This window comes from Babylonia areolata, chromosome 21, assembly GCF_041734735.1.
Source record: "Babylonia areolata isolate BAREFJ2019XMU chromosome 21, ASM4173473v1, whole genome shotgun sequence".
NCBI lineage: Eukaryota > Metazoa > Mollusca > Gastropoda > Neogastropoda > Buccinidae > Babylonia > Babylonia areolata.
In genome coordinates this window covers 26,994,914-27,016,672 of record NC_134896.1, presented here as the reverse complement: position 1 = coordinate 27,016,672, position 21,759 = coordinate 26,994,914, and the positions used below count along the sequence as shown (strand labels likewise).

General features: G+C 38.3%; 2 protein-coding genes across 3 annotated transcripts in view; one reads left to right on the top strand and one right to left on the bottom strand.

The window, feature by feature from the left end:
* Nucleotides 1–10,374, top strand: part of LOC143296322 (uncharacterized) — a 20,256-nt gene extending 9,882 nt beyond the window's left edge. Inside the window, exons 4-5 of the mRNA XM_076608191.1 lie at nt 4,534–4,614; nt 4,983–10,374. Coding sequence (XP_076464306.1) covers nt 4,534–4,614; nt 4,983–5,494 — 593 coding nt within the window. The 3' untranslated portion in view covers nt 5,495–10,374. The remainder of the gene's footprint in view (nt 1–4,533; nt 4,615–4,982) is intronic.
* Nucleotides 5,901–21,759, bottom strand: LOC143296323 (protein-L-isoaspartate(D-aspartate) O-methyltransferase-like). 2 transcript variants are annotated; one of them, XR_013057125.1, is made up of 7 exons: nt 21,301–21,759; nt 20,341–20,477; nt 19,119–19,223; nt 18,204–18,416; nt 17,612–17,781; nt 15,459–15,545; nt 5,901–13,726 (listed from the first exon to the last, which is right to left on the bottom strand). XR_013057125.1 is itself a non-coding variant. In XM_076608192.1 (6 exons), the coding sequence occupies exons 1-6, from the start codon at nt 21,437–21,439 to the stop codon at nt 13,702–13,704; spliced, it is 789 nt and encodes a 262-aa protein (XP_076464307.1). In that variant the 5' UTR covers nt 21,440–21,753; the 3' UTR covers nt 5,901–13,701. The 2 variants fall into 2 exon arrangements, 1 of the variants encoding a protein (XP_076464307.1); XM_076608192.1 differs by lacking the exon at nt 15,459–15,545 and having other exon boundaries at nt 21,301–21,753.

Sequence of the window (21,759 nt, the reverse complement as noted above, 5' to 3'; positions counted from 1 at the left end):
GAGAACAGACTGGGGAAGTCACATTCAACAATGGACAAGAACACAGGCAGTCAGGGGACGCCAGAGTTTGTGCCAAGAAGCCATGACAACAATGGTAAACAACGCTCCCTCTTGCTTATTGTGTCTGCACGTCATTGATGGCTGTCCTGTGTGTGCTGCTGCTGTGTTCTTCCCCGGTGTGTCACCTTCACTTGCACAGCTCAGAGAAACTGTTCAAGTGTGTCTATGTTACTCATTCAAGTTGTACGCACTATGGAAGTGTATAATTGTTGTGTCATCAAGCGCATAGATGTCTCTCCAAACTTGATGTTGTTTTTGCATTCTGTATAAGTGTATTACAGTGAGAAAGTCCTCATTGTACTTTTTTTTTTATTGTCACTTATTGTGGCCTTTGCACACATCCTTTAAAAATCTCTGTACTTTTTTGTTTTTTGGTTTTTTTTGCAATGATTTATTTTTGACTGTATCAGCTGTCTTGCTGACTCAGGGACTGTCAGTCTCTCCGCTTTTTTGTGATCTTCTGTGTGCCACCTTGTTTATTTTCTTATTTGTCATGTTCTTACATTTCTTTTCCTCAGTTCTTTCTGAGCTGTTTCTATCTCTGTCTTTCTCTCATTTTATCTCTGTGTCTATCTCTGTCTTCTTTTTTTTCCCTCTGTCTCTATTATTTATGTCCTTCATGATTTATTTCTTTCATTTGTGTGTGTGTGTGTGTATTTGCGTATGTGTGTGTAAAAACCTTGATACATGTTTATTATCTCATGACATTCATTACTTGCCATGATACATCAAATCTGTATTCTGTGTTCTGATCATCTTCATATCTCTGTGCTCAAAATGGTGACATATTTTTTATGTACATCTGCAGTGTCTTGATTAATCAGTACACAGGGTTGTTTTTTTCTTCCTTGTCAGCTTGCATTTGGTAGTAACACACAGCTGTTTACATAAGAAGGATGAGATACCCCTCTTTTGATATAGAGAGGGGCACTTGAAAAAATCATGGATGGTCTTTTGGGGAAAAAAGAAGTAGTAAATTTGATGAAATACCTTTTCTTCCATCCGAAATAATCTTTATTGTGAATTGATGAAAACCTGGGTTGTCATGCTTTTTTTCAGTGTGCCTATTTGATTTTTTTAATGCTATTGTATTATTATCTGTATTGTACCATATTAGTTTTTAGCCACAAATATGTGTGAAATATATTGAGAAATGTCACCACAATCTGCACCCCAACCTCTTTTTTGGTGTTGTTTTCTTACATAATTGTAATTTATCTATTTAAAGTCACAAAAGCAGTCTGATAGTGTTATCCAAATTGTTTTCCAAAGGGGAACGTTTATGTTTATCAGTGATACAAGTGCATTTAAATATACCAGAAATTCAGCCTTAACAAAGTTCATTTCATGAATCATAATACTTTTGAAATTATTTAAACAGATTTCTTCAGTTAACAAAATTATATTCTTGTGTGATGCTGTTTGAAACAATAACACTGTATACTTCAAATGAAGAAATTAGTGTCAGACATCAATCTGAAATATTTGTGTGACAGTGTAAACATATTTCAAAACCTCCATCACAGAAATCACTTTGAAGACACAATTCAATCAGAACAGCGGGAAATTCATAGCCTTTTCAATATGATAGTCACAGTTGTGTCCAACAGTAACCATCAGAATACAATTGCTGTCTATCTGTGCTTGAATTTGATTATAGTGGAGTGTCTTTTGCCCAAGATACATTCCCACTCTCTCAGTCAAGAGTATTTTAAGACAGTCACTGTTCAGATGGTCCCAATTGCTAACTGGCCCTAAGGCTGCAGCACTAAGAGCCAGTGCAATCTTGCCATCTAGTTTGAGAATCATAGTATCACCAAGAAAAAAACCAAGGCTGTAAATGAATTCCCATTGCAGCAAAGAAACCATTATATTCGTCTCTCACTTATCTGTTGGCCTAACCGTAAGTTTATGTCAGTCTCTGATATAAGCAAAGTATTGAACCTACACAATAAAAAGCTTTGAAAATACTGTATTATGATCTGAAGTTGAGAGCCTGCAGGGGAGGTCATGAACTCAACACAGCAAGCAAAACAGGCACTCTAAAAATTTACTGATAAAGACAGAAATTGTTCTGCCTGGGGGAGTGAGCACATTTGTTACCCAGGCCACCTCCTCACATTTAGATAGTCATCTCATTTGAAGTGTGAATGAATGACAGCAAAGTTGCCACTGGTTGAAAGTCTTGACTCAAGGATTGGGCATGTGGTTGATTTCTAGATTCAGGCTTGAAAGAAAAACCAGGACTTTTTGTAACTGCTTTTTCAGATTTACACATTGACTGAGAAACAATGAGAGTGAAAATGTGGATTTTGAGAATCAAAAGAATTGTATGATGTATGAGTGCACAAAGTATAAAAAAACAATATAAAATAAAATATAAAGGGTTTGTTACGGGAAAAAAAAAAGTAATTAGTTTAGTTGATAGTGTACTTGGAGGAAATATTTACTATCTTCTCAGAAGTGGGGATTTTGATACCTAAAATTTTGGTTTATAGACTGCAGCCTGGTGTGAAACATTATTGTGAATCAGTGACTTTTTGGAGTAAAAATAAAAACAAATTGTGACTCAAGATTCATTCACCAGTTATTCTTACTTGGTGCATGGACAATGATAATAAAATGAATAAATAAAGTAAAAAAGAGAAAAAAACTGCAGACTCATGTCACTGAAGATAAGAATTAAACAAATCAACTCATCAGTCCTGGTCACTTCGATCTTCAGCTGAAAGATTACGGGTGTCAAGAACTAATCAGAAAACCTTTGTTCACCAATCATTTTGTTTCTCAGTCCTAACTGTCTGAACTCACGAAGGACCCCTTCCCCAGAATCTTTCAAGTCCCAGCTGAAAACATGTCTTTTCTGTCTTACATTTGAGTAACAGTAAATTTACTGTTACATGAGGGATGTACTACTCTTTCCAGTGTTGTGTGGGAGGGACTGGGGTTGGGGGGGGGGGGGGGGGGTGTACTGTGTGTGTGTGTGTTGTTATATGTGAGAATGGTGATTGTTTTTCTTGTTGATTGTTGCTTCTCTTCTGGAACATGTAATTTGTGGAGCACCATAAGTGATCAATTGGTTTTTTTTAATCTTATTGATTAGTGTTGTTTTTTCTTGCTGTATGTAATTTGTTAAGTGCCTTGAGCCTCTTTCAGTCTTTGTGAGGGAACAGCACTATAGAAGAGCACTTTATTATTATTATTTTGGTTATGTTTATTATTATTATTATCAAAAATTGTCAAAAAGATGCATGTGGAGTGTCTTTGTTTGACACTGTTGTCCAGATATGTCAGTGTTTTGTTCTTTTTAGACATTAATACCATCCAAAAATTGAAAATAAAGTATTCCAGTGAACACTAGGGAGGAGGGGGGAATATATTGTTATTTGTCATGTTATAATGTTCATACAGTAAAAGAAGATATGAAATTCCTCACCTTGGCCAGCCTGTACAGAATCAACACTGTCCTGATGTTAATTAATTTTTTCACCCAATATTAGTTGCACTCTGTTACTTCCACACCAAATTAGATGATGAATTAAACACATTGGTGCATTATATCGCAGGTCAGTTTTCTAGATATATATGTATATGTATATATATCTATATATGTACTTTTTTTTGTGCATATATCTACTTCTGAAAGCTGAAGGCAGTGGAAAGTTCTTCTAAAATAGATACTTTGTAAGGAAAACTGAATGAAGTTCAGTGACTTTCACTCCTTTAGACAAGGCAAAAGCACACATTTACAAGTTAGGTCAGTGCTGCTTAATGCTTAACGCTTCCAGTCACCTTGTGCATAGGTTGGTAAAAGGTACGCTCAAGAAGGTAAGAAACGTAGAGAGTTTTTTGGTTTGTTTCTCCCCACTGCCTTGTGATAGTGTAGTGCCTTTGTATGCAGGAGTGCAGGTCACTGTGCTTGTTGTTAATGTTTAACGATCCTGGGCTTACATTTTCTTTCTTAGGAATCTCTGAAAGAAAAATATGTCACAAAAATTGAAACCAACATCGCGAAGAGTGAAAACCAGGGGCAGGAAGGAATGTTTCCGTCTGCGTGGCTCTTTGTGCTGTCTGGTTGATAAGTTTGCTGCTGTTCAGAGATTTATTCAATAAATGTGGGTGTGTGAGGTGTTTTTTCTCATACTACACTATACATCCAGATCACAAGGTATGTTTCCCTCAAAACACATTCCTTTCTTTAAGAATTCAGTCAGGTTGCATTGGATAAATTTTGTAATATTGTGAAGTCATGAGACTGCTTTTGTCGTTTTGAATTTAACTTTTTAGTTTAATTTTGTTTAATTATTTATTGATAGTAGAGTTAACTTTTTTTTATTGTGAATGTTATGCTTTGGGTTTTACTATGCTTACAGAATCACAGGTGGAAGTTCTTGATAATGCATCAATTTTTCCCTGCATCAGTTTTAGTTTAGTGTTGGTCTGTTTTGAACACAGCACAATTTGTGTGTGCAGGCAAACCTTTAGGAGGGGACTCTTCAAGTCACAGTGATGAAGACAAAGAAGAGGAGGAGAAAACAGATAAGCCAGTGAAAGGTATGGATGATACATCCTCACAATCTGGCATGGCCTGTCTTGCCTGTTACCATTGGCAGTGTTTTTTCAGGATATATTCCTCTGCTGTTTCCTTATATTGATGAGGGCAATGATGGTGTTAACAATAATATTGAAAACATCTAGAGAATCCATAGTGTAATTGTATTTGAAACTTTGCAGAATTATTCATTTTTGCATTATGTATGTGCACACAAATACACACATGCACAGAGGCATACCCACAAGGCACACATGTACTCATTTGTGCTCATTTCATGATAAATCACCCTCTTTTTTTTGTTGGTTTTTTTTTTTTTTTGGTGCTTTTTGAACAAAGAAAACTTGAGGGAAACAACATACTGTTTCAGAAACACAAGGGCAACATGACTCTGAGCACAGCTCTGAGGAAGAGAACCAGCTGAATGCAGGGGAAGACAACCAAGAAGGGAACCAACCCAGCTCAACAGGAGAAACCAGCAAAGAGGAGTCAGAGGCAGACAGCGACTCCTCCAGTTCCAAACAGGAAAGCCAGGAAGAAGGTCCAACCAGTTCAGAGGCAGGAGGGGAGCACCCTGACCCTGACTCCACCCTGCCTGTTGCGGAGAAAACCAACAATGGTGCTGTTGATACCTCCACTGCATCTTCTTCTGATCCCACCACTGTTCACGGCGGTTTCATCTCCAGGGAAAAGATCGCCGAGGTTTTGGCAGAGGAAAATCTGAATGTGCCCATCATCGCTCTGTCGGTGGGTCTGGCGTTCACCCTCATCCTCTTGGTCTTCGTCGCCTGTCGTCTGTGCAGAGTGCGCCGACAGCTGAGGAAGGGGAGACCACTTCACTCCCATGAAGCGGATTATCTGATCAACGGCATGTATTTGTAAGAGGGAGGTTTAAGGGAAAAGTGGAGAAAGGGGATGGAGGAATGAATCGGTTTTTTTATTATTGTTTTTCTTTATGGTTTAAAGTAAACTGCTGTTGTTACTTTTTTGGGGGGAAGGGGGGTCTGTGGGGGGTGGGGGGGGGGTAATTGCTTTTATGGGAGTTGCACTTTTTTTTCTTTCTGTAAAGACTCATTGTGGTGGGCATTTGGGAGTTAGAAAGGAGATATTTCTTGATAAGAAAAATGTGCTCTATATTTAGTGCAGTGAACAGCATTTAACTTTAAATATCCAGATCGTCAAAGTTGCCAAGTAGCCATCCTGCTTGAAAGAGTATTCACTTTAGCTTGGTGTGTGTGTTTTTCATCTTGGTTGTGTATATGGTTAAAATGTTAGTAACATGCATGCATGTGTGTGTGTGTGTGTGTGCAGCTTTTTTCAAGCAGTGATATGAATAGAACAGTCTTTTGGAGTGACTTTTGAATTGTTTACAATGATCAAACAGTCAGGATTTATATGGTCCAATTTTGTTCCCATGGAGACATCTCTTTATGTGTAATGGTTAAAATCTACTCACATGCGCACAAATTGCATACCATGACAGCAGTGATCAAAGGACCCAACCTAATGAACCTTTATCAAATGGGATTGTGACTGTTCTGTTTACAGATGATAGGATCAGTTTCATTGTCAGTTTTGCATGATTTATATTTTACATGTTTCCTTTTAAGATAAATGTTTCATTTCTTTGGGGCACAAAGTTGTTGTTCCACAGTTTTGTCTGAGACAGTTGACTTTCATAAGCTCTGGATCAAACTGGGTTTTTTTGGCGGGGGGGTGGGGGGGGGTTGTTGACAAAAGGCAGGGTACTGATTGATGATAATAAGTGAGCACAAGGTAACTATAGAATCTTAAGTTTTCAACAACAACAAAATGACGTTGTTGCTGAACAATGTTCTGTGGAGGAGGGGGGAAGCAAAAGGGCTCGAGAAACGAGGAGCTTATATTTTTTTCAGTCCTCAGCAAACATATTTCTTCAGTAGCCTGCTCTTAGCTACTGTGGTGCCTTTTGATGATCTGTTATCTGCAAGTATTTTGTTAGTTACATTCAGGTTTAACATCACACCCACCTCAGGTGACATTGATGACAAGGAAGACCCTACCAGGAAAGTGAAGGACAAATCTGACACTACATTCACACCACCTGAGTGACAAATGGACAGTGAAAATGCCAAGTTTTATGTTGGTTGTCTGTGATTTAAACGGAACATTTTTGGTGCCGTCTCAGCACTCCACCAGTTGCACCAAGCAGGTACCACAAAACACTGGATCTTCTTTTCTTGTTTCCAGCTGCCAGCCTGGCTGCAATGTACAGATACTGTTTATTATCAGTGAATTCTGCACCTGCTTGAGACACAGAAGTTTGTGCTTAGTTTGCTAAAGGTTATAAATGCTTGACTCTGCTGAGCAGACAGACATCGACATAACAGACATAGAAATGAACAAACAATTAGGCATGGAGATGAAATGATCAACAAATAGGGAAGAGTGGTAACTCTATCCATTCACAAGGTACACAACTTCAAGTCAGTGCTGCTTACGCTACAAATTCAGCTAGCACACAGGTAAATAAAAGGTACATTGGAATAAACCCAGACAGTTCCTCAAAAAGGAAGCGCCGGGCCTGTCCTTATACCAATCATCTGACATGTGCACACAGCAACAAAGACAGAAGAAATGTGCAAACACAAATAAGCTTTTATTCAAGACTGGCATAGCCTCTTTAATCCTGAACAAGCCACACGGAACACATGGACAATACAGAACAAACACATGGTTGACTCGGTGGTTTTTCAACTCACGAGGTGCAACAGTATAACAGACATAGGTTTTTAGCAAATGAAACATTTCTCTGTCAAGACAACCAAGAGAGATTCTACTATGTTGGTTTTTTTATGAATAACTTAGAAAGAATCTGTTATTGGGTTGTTGTTTTTCATTGTCATTATTTTTCATCTTTCTGTTCTTTCAACAGTATAGTCTGTGTTCTGTAATGTATTCTTTTTTCCAAAAACAAATGCAACGAAATTATTATTTTAGGTTGATAAAGCTTTCTGTGTATGTGCTTGTGTTTATGTGTGGGGGTATGCATGTATGTTATGAAAGAGATTTCAGAAAGCTGCTTCTTTTTTTTCTTTCTTTTGTGTGTGTGTGTGTGTGTGTGGAATATATGAATGGTAAATTTAAGTAAATATCCCAAAATGTATTTACCAATACATATGCACAAAAAGGGTTGTGTGGTCTTGCAGCATAGCACAGCATGATTTATGTAAAATTTATAACTGCCTTGAATAGTGAGCAGCATAAAGTGTTCTCTAAGATTGATATGTTTATGGTGGTGGAGCATCGGTGAGCAGTCCATCATTTAACTTGCAGAAATTGATGCTAAATTTATCTTTAAAGAAGATAGATATTTTGTGATGCATGTCAGCATTTCATATCTCATTAATGTGTCATTACTGAAACATTGTGATTGTTTTGTCTATTTTTATCTAAATCAGATTCTGAATCATGATATACTGATCATATTGAATAAGGATCTTAAGTGTGAAAGTGTGATTAATGTGTAAAGAAAACATCATCATCTTCATTTGGGTGGTCTGTGTATAACTGATAATGAAATTCAGTGTTTCTTGATTTGCTGAATTTGACGCTTTGTTTCTGCACTTCCTGGGAGTGTTAACAGCACTGCATTTGACAACGGTGCATAAACTGGTCCTCTGTGTGTACTCAGCAAGAGAGTTCAAGATCTGTGAACCTGCAGCTTTCTGTAGGGAATTGACGAACAGGTCTTTCAACATGTCTCAGGTCTGGATAAAGATCAGTCCCCGTTTCAGATATATAGTATAGGACAAATATGACACAGGGCTTTGATTCCATGTCAGGAAGCATTTTGATGAATTATCACGTCTTGTTTCTGAATTTATGTGCCAGAGGTAATTATCATGATAGAGTATAGCACTGTCAGAGCTTTTGATGTCTTTTGTATAGAAAGTGTCAACATTAGAGGCTACTACATACTTTGCTTTTTTCTATGAACTTTTATATACTGCTATAAACACTGGTTGATGCCAAAAATATTTTCATAGCAAATGCACATGTTAAGGAGTTGTGTGTATGAATAATGTCAAAGGAATAAAATATCTTTTTTAAAAGCTTGGAGATGGAAATATCAAAGAGAACTCCAAACATATATGAAATCAGATAAGAATTTCCACAGAATCTATGCTTCAGGAATAAAGTGTCCTGCTCTGTTTAAAACTTGCCAACTGACACAGATCTGGAGAATAATTTAATTCATGTGAAAAATGTCAGTGCTCTAAAATGTGCTTTATAAATTTAAAATGTGTATTGCAATTTTAAGATACCAGTTTTACGGTGAAGATAGCAAAGGCAGGCCCAAAGATGAACTGATAATTGAGTGTGCGAGTGTACTTGAATGCAAGTGGATGTGTCTGCGATATTTATCTGTCTTCCTACTTGCGGATTTCCATATCCCACACTGAAGTAAAAAAAAAAAAAAATAATGATAATAACAAAGACCAAGTTATGATTCATCAACTTCAAGTTGGCAAATTACCACTTAAAAAGAGAATATGCCAAATGAAAGAGTAATATCAAATTTGATATCAAATTCTAATTTGACAATGTCCTTCAGAATTTGGATATGCAAGTGTGAAAAAGCTGGGAGGGCTGTAATTTCAATTCCTTTCTTACACGATCGATCAACTGACAAAAAAGATTAATTTAAAAAGAATTTTGAAAGCAAAATATTTTACCTTTTTTTTTAAACTGTGTACTACATGTATTGTCTTACCACTTTCTATAAATTGCTAAATATGTTTCTTAATATATATTTATGTACCTACTACTCAGCATACAGATATCTAGCAAGCAGAGTTTGTTGAAATATTTAATATACTTACAAATGTTTAATATTCTTTGTTTCTGTTCTTTAAAAAAAAAAAAAATCATGGAGTTTTTGTGGGAGTAACTGTTGTACTTGTGTCATAAACTACATGTTACATTTCTACTGTTGTGTTACATAAGTAGTTATTCAGCTGTCGCCAGCATGTTTGTTTGTGTGCAAAGTAAACAGATTTCTTTAGATTTCTTTTCTATACTTGGCAGTGTGATGAGATTATTATCGATTCTGGCTCTGAAAATCAGCCAACATTCTGTTGGAAGAATTTATACTTTTGTACCTTTCATCTTGCGTTTCTTTTAACATGTGATATTGCTCCCTTGTGTGCGTTAGAGTACAAGCTTCAACTATTTACAATTGTTAATGCTATAGCACTGCTGAAATGAAAAATGAAGATGTAAGCATTCTTAGGACCAATGCCTTTGTAGTACTGAAGATGGTGTGAAAAACAGTTTTTGACCAGATGTACCAACCTGTCGCCCCTTCTCAGGGCTCTTTTGGTCCATGGGTTTTTTCGTTATTTTTCAATCTGTTCTCAACAGTTGCTTTATTTGACCGGAATAAAAGTAGTATGGTGCTTGCCTTGTTGAATTTGTAGAAATCCATCATTTCCTGATCCCATTTACAAATATATGCATTTTCCATTGCCATATATATGCTTATACTGTTACAGTGTGTTCATGAAGCTCAACACAATGGTAGGTATGTATCCAATTACATTCCTGTTATATTTTTCTTTCCTTTTACAGCAGTGGATAAAGTATGACTTTGGTTTGCAATCTATTGTGATTTTTACAAGCATTTGCTTTGAAAAGTAAGGGTGAATTTTGTTTGTTTGTTTGTTTTGTTTTGTGATCATGTTTTTATTGTTTGAATACAGCATATGGATTATAAGTACTTCAAAGTGTTTCTCTTTGTGTGTGTGGGTGCATATCAATGTGATATTTGTAATTCATACAAATTATGGTGTTAATTATTCTCCTGAAATTTCAGACAGAAAAAGAAACAGAGGAAATCAGAGTACAATCAAGATTATGAAAGATGATATTATGTACATGTCTGCATATACACCAAACACCTCTGCCATATCATTATCCACATTCAGCTATTATCTAAAGACCTATACACAAGTCATCTGAAATTCAAGGTATTTGTGTTTCTGTCTTTCTGGTTATGTGTTTGATTTTTCACTTATTTCCACAATATATAAGTGAGCGTGTTATGTCAAAATATGCAGTTTCGGAGGATTATTAGATTTTTGATAATGCAAAATACAATGTCCTGAAAATTGCTTTATTCTTGCAACATGATGAAATGCTCAAATGATTACACACAAAAATATCATAAAGAAAGCCCATGTGTTAAAAAAATTACACACACTGTATTTCGTCTGAATCTGAAGCATCCAAAAAGCATGCAAAAAAACAAAAAACAAAATATAAAGATTTGTGCACATTTAAAATGGATCAGTGAATCATTTCATAGGCCATAAGCCATAAATGCAGCAATCCAACATCTTGTATACCAAGATATCTGCATCCCTGTATTTGGTGGGTTTTTTCTTAACCCTTTCACTGCCAAACTCGCATTTATCACAAGCTTGGTAGAGGACCTGTGTCACTGAAAGGTGACCAGATCATGGGTCAGTTGTCCATGAACCTACTGCTCTTGATGTTCCCTGGTAGGATTGGCCATATTCTCTTCGCATCCCAGTGGGAATCCCCAGCTATTCTTAGACACCATCTTTTCTGTGGTTTTAGCACAAGGGAATATGCACTCTAAGTTGACTGGTGGTGAAAGGGTTAATTAAGTGAGCACACACACACACACTCAAACAATAATTCTCCTGTAGTGTGCCACAGATTTAACCACCAACCAATGGTGCACCTCAGAGTTTTTTCAGTCACTTGAAGGCAAAGTTGAAGTGAAAACCTGTATCAAAGAGGAATGAATAATAAGCTGTTTGTCCCCATCTTTCGTAGAGAGGTCAACAGCGAAAGTGAGAGAATGATTCTAATTTGTACTGTCAAAGAGTGCTGTTTTATTTATTTTCTCTCACCCTATCACACTAATAATGGAGAATATCTATGAAATGTCCATATAAAATAAATGGCCATCTTCTAATAAAGACAGTCCCTGAAGTCAAACCAATGGTTTGAAATGTTGAATGCTTCTTTAAAGAAAGTGCATCTTGTTTTACAACCTGCAGTTGTTTTTTTGTTTTGTTTTTAAGCTTTTTTATTTGTGAGTTTTATAGACTCAGCAGACATATTTTATTTTACCCTCAAACATTTTATCACACTGGTGTTTCTATCCTGGATGACTGTGCCTGATGATTAGAACCAAACAGATTGAAAGCTAAGAGTAAGCAAAACTAGTCAATATTCCCCAACTAAACGATTTAAAGCTTATTGGGACAATCTTTAAGTATCTGACAGTCTTTTAGTATTCAAAATAGAGGATGTATTCGATGTCCAATTACTTTTTTAGTTCATTTGTCTGCAACAACTTTGGTTTTCTGCCAAGTATCTCATGAGTCTGCTGATGGAAATAACAAAATAGGAAGAAAAATCTGCCTTCTCTTGAGAAACCACTTACCAACAACTTATCAAAATTACAGGAATGATACAAAGTGAACATATTAAAACCTCCTTTTGCTCCTCTCCTCTCTGCAAGGTCCCTGATATTTCAACTTTGGTGCATATCCATCATCAACATTAGAAATAATGGGATCCTGCAGTGGACAATGATCCCTTGTCACTGCAAAGCAGCTTTTTCTGCGCTTGTAATGGTCAAGCTTTATTACTAGTACAGAGGGATGTAGCAAGCATTATTCAAATACATTATTGTTAAATGAGGATCCAAACTTACTGCCTTCCATCAACTCTTCTCTACCTCCCTCTGCCTTTCCCTCTTCTAATATTCTCTGACATTTCTCTATTGCCTTTTCCCGGACCTCTCCTGCGTGTAAATAATGTGCCATACCTAACTTGAAGAGAGTTCTTGCAGAGATAATGATATGAAAATGTCAGAGTACTGTGGTCCTGGATGATGATGATTATGATGCCAAGATATCAAGAAGCATATTGGATTGATATGATTTTTTTCAGAACATTTAATTTTCTTCAATAAATGGTTTATATATAACTTTGGTTAAACAAAAAAATAATCATCCTGACAGCTGTGTGGGCAAAGCTAAACCAAACAGATTACAAAAACAGCTGTTTTGATTTTTTTTCTTTCTGACAGCAATAACAAGAACAACAAACTGTACACACATTCATGTGTGTGTGTGTGTTTTTAGGATTAACCATAAAACAAAGAAAGATGTTTCGATGAAAACATTCTTTTCTTACTGACAACAATAACAAGATTAACAAATTATGCATGTACACATTTACATCAGGCTCAACCATATTCTGTGCCCCTCTCTATCACTCAGTCTCATTCTCCGGTAAAGAGCTGAGCAAATGACAGCTAAATTGGTAAGTCTACTCCACCTACGTAGACTTCATGCCGAGTATTTCTCTGCAGTTATCCGCAGCACCAAGTAACCCATCTCCTTTTACAGACAGACAATTAAATGTGAGTGTGTTTATGTGTGTGTGTGCGTATGTTGGCATGGGTGTGTGTGTATAACACCCCCAGATTGATTGTCAACAGCATCAAAACCTGTTTCATACTATTGGCTGGACATTAAATGGAGTATATACCACACTGAAAAGAACATCACCAGTTTTATCATAAGCAATTTTGTCATCTTTCTCTGACCTGAGACAGAAACTATCTCTTCCCATTAAATGGACCATAAGTTTAGTTTCTTTTCCAAACAGACTGATGAGAACAGCCAGCCACATAAAATATGACAGTCTGCACTTTAACAGGTGTCCTGACTTATATAATACAACTGTCCAAACTTCAACCACACATTACTGCTGACTGTCCCAACTTCAGTGTCTGTCACACCATCACAGTAGTCCCAACATCAATGTCACAGTCATCATGTGCAGACCCAGTACTGACATAGGTATTACAGTAAACAAAATGGTCATAACACACACTTCACTCTGTTTTTTTTTCTTTTCATAATTTTGTCAATAACTGAAAGTGTGTCTGAAAATGCCCATGCATACTGTGAAGCATTCATGCAGGTTGATGGCAGTATATCACAAACCAGTAGCACCATAAGAGGAGGGAAGTACCAAACAATCAGCTGTAGCCACAATCACAAGTCCTCTTTTGACTTGCCACTGCAACATATGAAACACATCATATGAAATCTGGACCACTGTTAAACAATATTTCTCAAACATTATGTTCTGCAAACATTTCTCACACTAAATGCAGAAGCAGGTCATGTTTACAAAGAGAATAACTTGAAACTGCAAAGAGTGTATCTTGTTTCTGTGAAAGAAAGGCACTTGATTACTGGAGATTACCACAACCCTACATGCCAGTCAGATTTATATTTCTCAAAGAGGGGTCACTGTGTTCGGGCAAAGCCATATACATTACACCACATCTGCCAGGCAGATGCCTGACCAGCAGCTTAACCCAGTGTGCTTAGGCCTTGAGTGCATGCATATATAATTGTGTACCTGTTGGTATGGATTCTTTTTCAGTGCACCAAGTGTGTGCTGTACATGGGACCTTGGTTTATGTCTCATCCAAATGACTAGATGGTCAGCTTGATTTTCCAATCAAATTTGGGAGAAAGGGCCAGACCTGAAAAACAAACCCAAACCTCACAGACAATGTATTGGCAGATAAATGTGATGACCATTCTGCCACCTTCCTCCCAATGTAGGGAAAAAGCTACCACTGCTGATCCAAGGCTGACTAATGAATATCATGTTGCTGACTCAAGGAGACTGGCCATCTACCACAGCTCACAGTGTCATTGACAATCAATGTAGTTTTAAAAATCAATGGTTTGAAGAAAAGATTTCTTAAAAAGGAAAAAAATATTAATCAAATTATAAAAACTAAAAAATATCATCTCACAAAAAACACTGACAATGCTCATCATGCAAAAGTAATGTAAAGCCAATGTGAAGAGTTGTTTTTTTTCACTGCAACATTATCAAATACCTGCTTTTATTCTTGTGATTAATTTGAAATTACCCCATGCCTTAGATATGCCACATAACATCTTAAATTGTTGTTTTAATTATAGAAGGAAAAATGCAATTGATATGTTAAAGGTAAGCTGGGCTGCATGCAAATTTGCAAAGGGGAACAAAAAAGTGCAATGGCTGAACAATATTATATAAGCTTATATTCTGAAATTATATGAATGAACGAACAAAGAAAACAGCAAGGACACAATAGTACAAGTAATTTTTCTTTAAACTTGTGTAGCCAATCCTAACAATGCACACAAACTTAAGTCCAGCGTACACACACACACACACACACACACGTGCGAGCGAAGGCCCTACTCAGTCAGTGCAACTCTAGGATCAGAACTGGAAAGTTGAAGTGAATGAAAGTAACTGATGTGCCTTGATCTGTGTTATAACTGATGTGCTGCAATCTGTGCTTATCAGATTCAAGTGGCTACTAAAAAAAGGACTATGTGAAAGATTATTAAAATGCTCCTGATGGCAACACCAACAGCTGAGCAGACAGTGTTGGATTTCTATCCTGCGGATCTGTGAGGTCCACAGTTCAAATCCCAGCAGCATCTGATATGATAAGGTTGGAGATTTTCTTTATCTCTGATGTCAGTGTATATGCAGACCATTCATGTGCTTAACTCTTAACTGTCAGCTTTCTTCACACTGGAGATCCACAACAGAGGCAGAGACAGCAGTATGAAAACAGCTCTTTTTCTTTTGATTTGATTGTTGACATCCATGTAACAAAAAGACGGTCTGATATTTGAAACCTCGCATGATATTTGAAATCCTGCATCATCAATCTTGTAAAAATGAGACAAAGACAAGATCTAATTTTTCTAATGCTGCAGTGAAAGCATACCTGGGTCAAGGAACGCATTGCAATCCCTTGTTGACCTTCATCTTTCCTCACTAACGCTACAGGCCTCAAAGCACACCGCAACGCAGCCTGCGGTGAAACAAATATGCATAATCACCAACAACGATGACAATTATAACAATGATTATTATAACAGTCTGAACAGTGTTTCCAAACTCAGCCATGGCCATGATTCAAACACAAGTATCCTGCTAATTCCAGGTAGCATGTAATCCCATTTTGAATTTGTTTTCTTGAGGGGGAAATATAGTGTGCGACTCTGTGTGTGTGTGTGTGTGTGTGTGTGTGTGTGTCTGTATGTGTGTGTGTGTGTGTGTGTGTGTGTGTGTGCATGTGTGTGTGTGTGTGTGTGTGTGTTTGTGAGTGTGTGTGTGCATGTGTGTGTGTTTGTATGTGTATGTGTGTGTGTTGTGGAATGGTGTGTATGTACACTGTGTGTGTGTGTGTGTGTGTGTGTGTGTGTGTGTGTGTGTGTGTGTGTACACATGTAAGAGACTGAAGAGAAACTTAATATGTATGATCCAGATACTGCTGAAATTTCATGAATGTAAAACCTGTTGTGTGTTATTATACATAATCATAATCATAATGGTCACACAAAAAAACATTCACACAAAAAGCTACTGTTCTTCTTACAGAACCAGAATACTGCAGTCCACACCTTTAGAATGGAAAGAAATATCAACAATGTTTGATGGGAGAACTGATTACTGCTTTGCATTCTTCTTCATAGCAAAGGCAAGTTTCTTTCATTAACACTTGAATCAGTTATTACATCTTGAAAGCCCTCCGCTGCGTTACAATGCTTTGAATTTGACTGAGCTGATCTAGATTTAAGTTCAAATCATTCAGGTATATCTGCTAGATAATTGTGTGTGCGTGTGTGTGTGTGTGTGTGTGTGTGTGTCTGTGTCTGTGTGTCTGTGTGTGTGTGTGTCTGTGTCTCTGTGTGTGTGCCTGTGGAACTCTGTCTTTTGTTTGTATTTTACGGACATTTGTAACAGTTCAAATGTAAATCATACATGCATCACTGTTCCATTTTTATCAGATCTGTGAGAACCTGAATTAGATTAGTGACTGGAGAAAAGAACAAAGAATATATGAACGAATGTGACAGCACTATCACCATGATGCATACACAGCATTTGTCACATGTAACATCATGCCAAAATGAAAAAAAAACCCTGTAAAATCCAAACACAGTTTTGTTTGTTTCTTTCATTTATAAAGCAGTCAATGTACATTTATAATGCATTAAACATCTACTTAAGCTGTTAGTAACAGTAAATCATTAAACATTCTCAAAGCACTTGAAAATATTTTAAACATCCCCTCAAACAGATAACAAATATGACAAAAGTACATTAAAAAAACGAAGAACAAATCCGCTAATATTATTAAAAAATGCAGTTGCTGGTTGTGGAAGGAGCCAAAGCAGCAGAGGAGAGAACACAAGGTGCACACACAAAGAAGCCAAAGCAAAAGTGGAAGGGCTGATCAATTTCAGTTTCAGTCTCAGGTGCCAGAGCATGCAGACAGAGCCATATACACTACACCACATCTGCTGTAAAAAGCATAGCAATAATAAAAATAAAATAAAATAAAACCAACTGAAATAAAATAAAATAACACAAAATAAAACAAAATAAGCAGCAGATGCCTGACCTTTGCAGAAACCCAATGCACTGATCAGGCCTTGAGTGATGAGGATATTGCAATATCCGATGGAGTCTCCTGTCGGTCCGACAGATGAGTAGGCAGGCAGGCTTATCTGTTGGTGTGTGTCCTCATATGGGAGACGAGGCCAATTCTTAATGCGCAGCACTTCCCACTGATGTTGCAAGGGAAAACGTCTCCAGAAGTTGCGCCCTGCTTCCTTCGCTTACGTTTCTCCTTTTAATGGCCAGCGTTCTCTTGTTTTCAAACGTCTTTATGCCACTAGAGCACAGCATCCTCCAGCGTGAGCAGTCAAGGGCATCAGTTTCCCAGGAAGCGGTTTCTATGTCACAGACTTTGAGGTTTGTCTTCAAGGTGTCTTTGGATATGGCAAAAGAGCACAGAAATAGCATGCAAGCTAAACACAAACAAAGAAGAGAAGAAGAAAACAAAACAAAACAAAAGGGAGGTAAAATCACCTTGGCCACTGGCTCTCCTTACTGGTGAGGGGCACGAACATGACCCCCATCAGCTCCCTGTGGGTGACCGTGCTGTCCAGGGCTTTGTCCACCTGCATCAGCATCTGACTGCCTGCCCAGTGCTCCACCGGCACGATCAGCCGCCCACCCGGCTTCAGTTGGGACACAAGCTGCATACAGACATCAGGGGCAGGGAGATGGAATGAAGAGGTGCTGTTTACTGCCACTGCTGATGTTGCTACTGCTGCTGTTGGTTTTATGTGGGGTTTTTTTCAATGCTTCATGTTGCTGTTGACACTCTCACTTGGAAAGAAACTTCTTCATAAGTTAATTCTGAGTTTCTTTACATCTTTTGCATGTTCGCTTTCTTGTTTGAAAAAGAAACAGAAAAAAATGACAGCCTAAGCCCTGCCCCTCCTTCCCTTCCTTCCCCTAAAAGTCAAGAACACACACACATGTACACACTTCTACGAGCATGAAGGCACCCAGACACCTGCACACACACACATACATACACACACACACACACACACACACTCACACACACACACACACACAAACACACCTCTCCCCACAACACACACAAACTTACAGCGTCAGGCACACCAGAGGATGCAGCTCCCACATGAATGGCATCGTATGGCCCCCCCTGACTGTAGCCCTCTCGCCCATCCCCCACCACAAACTCCAGCTGCCCCCGGTCCAGAAGGCGGGAGGTGAAGTCCCCCTTCCTCACGTTGGCCACCGACGCCCTCACCAGCTCCTCAATGTGGTCAATGCCTATCACCTTCCCTGTCTGGCCCACCTGCCACAGGCAGCACTCAGTCAGGGGGCTGTCAGTAGGTAAGAACATGATGGAAACAGCTTTTTTCTTCTTCTTTTTTTCTTTTATTTTTTTGTCTGTTTTGTTTGTTGTTGTTGTTGCTGCCCCACCTTCTAGTGGCACTACTCTCTTGCTGCTCATCTTCAATTGTCACAGATGGGCTTGTTCTGTTGCAACCTGAATGCCAGCACTCCATATGGGACAAAAAGTGTTAGGCCACCATGAGGCCACACAAAAGAGGAGACCCTGCACTGCTGCTGAGTCACATCAGCAGTGTTCAGTAGTTCCTGATCTGATAAGCAAAAAATGCAAAGAGGCTGCTAAAGAGGCAGAGACAAAGAGAGTGGGGCTTATCAGCTTGAGAATGGATGTTGTTTACATTCCTTGATGTCATGGTGTCACAGCTATATTAAGAGTTGCTACACTCTCTTGTGCTGGGTTATACTCAACAGTTAACTACGTAACAAAACAAAACAAGATCACTACACATGCCTGCTTGTGCTTGTACGTCCTCCACATGAAAAAGCGCACTGAAGATCAAAACCCATGTCAGCACTGTATAGGTACTGATGGACAATGCACCACAAACACATCATACAAAACAGCTACAAAAGAAAAACAACAATAAAAGGAGAAACAATGAGTGAAATGTAATAGGAAAGTTCCACACAGAGGTGGACTGACCATGAGAGCCATGCAGGCAGTGAGGTAGCCAGAGCCAGAGCCCACGTCCAGCACCATGGACCCCTCCAACAGGTGGTCAGCCAGCAGCTCCAGAGCATGGGCGTGCTGCACAGAGATACACAACGATTATGGACCATGACCTTTCATTACTGTTCATAAACATTACAAGTAAAAGGGACCAAACTTTATTGTGGGTCTCATCGTCAATGTTTCTAAGAAACCTGTCTTTTTGTGGTTCCATTTTCTGTATAAAAAAAATAATAAATTGGAGCATTTTCATTCTTTTTTTTTCTGTCTGTATATATGAATGTGTATGAGAGTGTGTGTATTTGTGTGTGTGTGTGTGTGTGTGTGTGTGTGTGTGTGTGTGTGTGTGAGCACACATGGCTGTCTGCACATACTGTATGAAAATTTTCTGATTCTTCTTCTTCTTCATTCTTGGGCTGCAACTCCCACATTCACTCATATGTACATGAGTGGTGTTTTATGTGTATGACTGTTTTTACCCCACCATGTTGGCAGCCATACTCTGTTTTCGTGGGTGTGCATGCTGAGTATGTTCTTGTTTCCATGACTCACCGAACGCCGACATGGACTTCAGGACCTTAAACATGTGTATTTGATCTTCTGCTTGTATATAGTGATATACACACAAAGGGGGTTCAGGCACAAGCAGGTCTGCACATATGATGACCTGGGAGATCTGAAAAATGTCCATCCTTTACCCACCATGTGCCATTACCAAGATTCAAACCCAGGACTCTCAGATTGAAAGTCCAATGCTTTAACCACTCTAAACTTCAGTATGGGTCTCACCATGAATGTTTGTCAGAAACCTGTCTTTGTGTGGCTCCATTTTCTGTAGAAAAAAATACATAAACTGGAGTTCTATTATTCTCTTTCTTTCTGTATGCATATATGTGAGTGTGTATGCATGTGTGTGCATTTGTGTGTGTGTGTGCATGGATATGTGCGCACGCAGGTGTGTGTTGGTGTGAGTGTGAGTGTGTGTGTATGTGTGTGTGTGTGTATCACTGTGTGTGTATCACTGTGTGTGTGTGCGTGTTTGTGTGTGTGTGTGTATCACTATGTGTGTGTGTGTGCCCGCAAATACATGCATGTGGCTGTGTGCACATACTGTATGAAAATTTTCTAAATATGAAAATAAAGAAAACTATGTTAAATTAACTAGCACTGTGTCCACTCACAACCCAATACTCACCATGTGAGGAGCAGAGATGGTGACAGAATAGCCAATACTCTGAGGGGTGTCCCTGTAAGGGCTTCTTTTACTGAAGTGGGCCCTGTCCACCTTCTTCATGACACCGGCAACTCGTGCCTTCGTTATCACTCCATGCTCTGCAAACACAATAATTAATTCACTGTGAAATTATGTGAATAAATAATTAGTACTTTTTTTTTTTTAATCTTCACTTTTTTCTTTTTCTCCTGTGCTGATTATTTCAATTTTCACATTTATGATTTAATCATACTGATTTTGTGCTAGATATCATAACATACCCCACATAGCAGAGTAATTGATATTTTGATTGTAGCAATGAGTGATGATGATAATGATCTGAAACCTAAGGTAATATCCACATTTCTTCTACTCCACTCCTCTGTGTGACTGACTGACTGGATGCCCACGCCATGTTCAGTAGATGTGAAGACTTCTATTATTGATTTCCATCTTGAAGGAAAAAATTATGAATATTACCAAACCCAAATTGTTTCAAGGATAGTGGATCAGATATCTCCACCATACATTACATATGTACACATGTTCCTGTTATGTTGTATGTGTATGTCCATGTGTATATATTTGGATGTGTGCATATATTTATATTTGTGTGTGTGTGTGTGTGTGTGTGTGTGTGTGTCCATGCATGCACAGCATGTCAGCATGTTCGTTCGTTCGTTCGTTTGCTTCACGTCTATCCACATTTGTTATTTTAGACGAAAATATATCATCTCCCCCACCCCACCCATGCCTTAAAATAGTTAAATCATCACAACGTACGTGCATGCATGCATTTGTGTCTGAGCTAGCATTACATCAGAAAATCATCTGCGTTTTATACGCACACAGATTCAGCATTACTAACAATTAGTTTTAAACTTCGCAAAATAAATGTACGGGAACTGCACGTTTAAACTTGGCAGGGTTGCATGCACTCACTTTTCAAGTTTTCCACGAGCTCGTCGTTGCTACTTCCATGTGAGCGCCAGGCCATTCCAACGCGCACGAGACAGAATAAAAGAAAAACAATGCAGCAAAAACTGGTTTGTAAGTTACAAAGTAGTCTCAGCGACTTCATGAGACCACTAACTGAATCGAAAATCGTCTGAAGATCCGTTTTAGAAATCAACACAGTTCTTGGGCTCGTTTGGTGGCTTCCACGGCACCAAACAAAATCCTCCAGGACGTCTTGTTACAGTTCTGCATTACACGTGTAACATACACATTGTAGTATTGATCGGCGAGAGTATGCACATCCACTTTTCTTTATCATGCGTATTCCGATAAAACAACACGGCGTATTTGTCCCCTTTTAGTATCGAAAGTTGGAGTGCTATTTTGACTGCGGAGAACTTATCAACGACCTTGACCCATCCTCGATTGTCCCTGATCAACGAT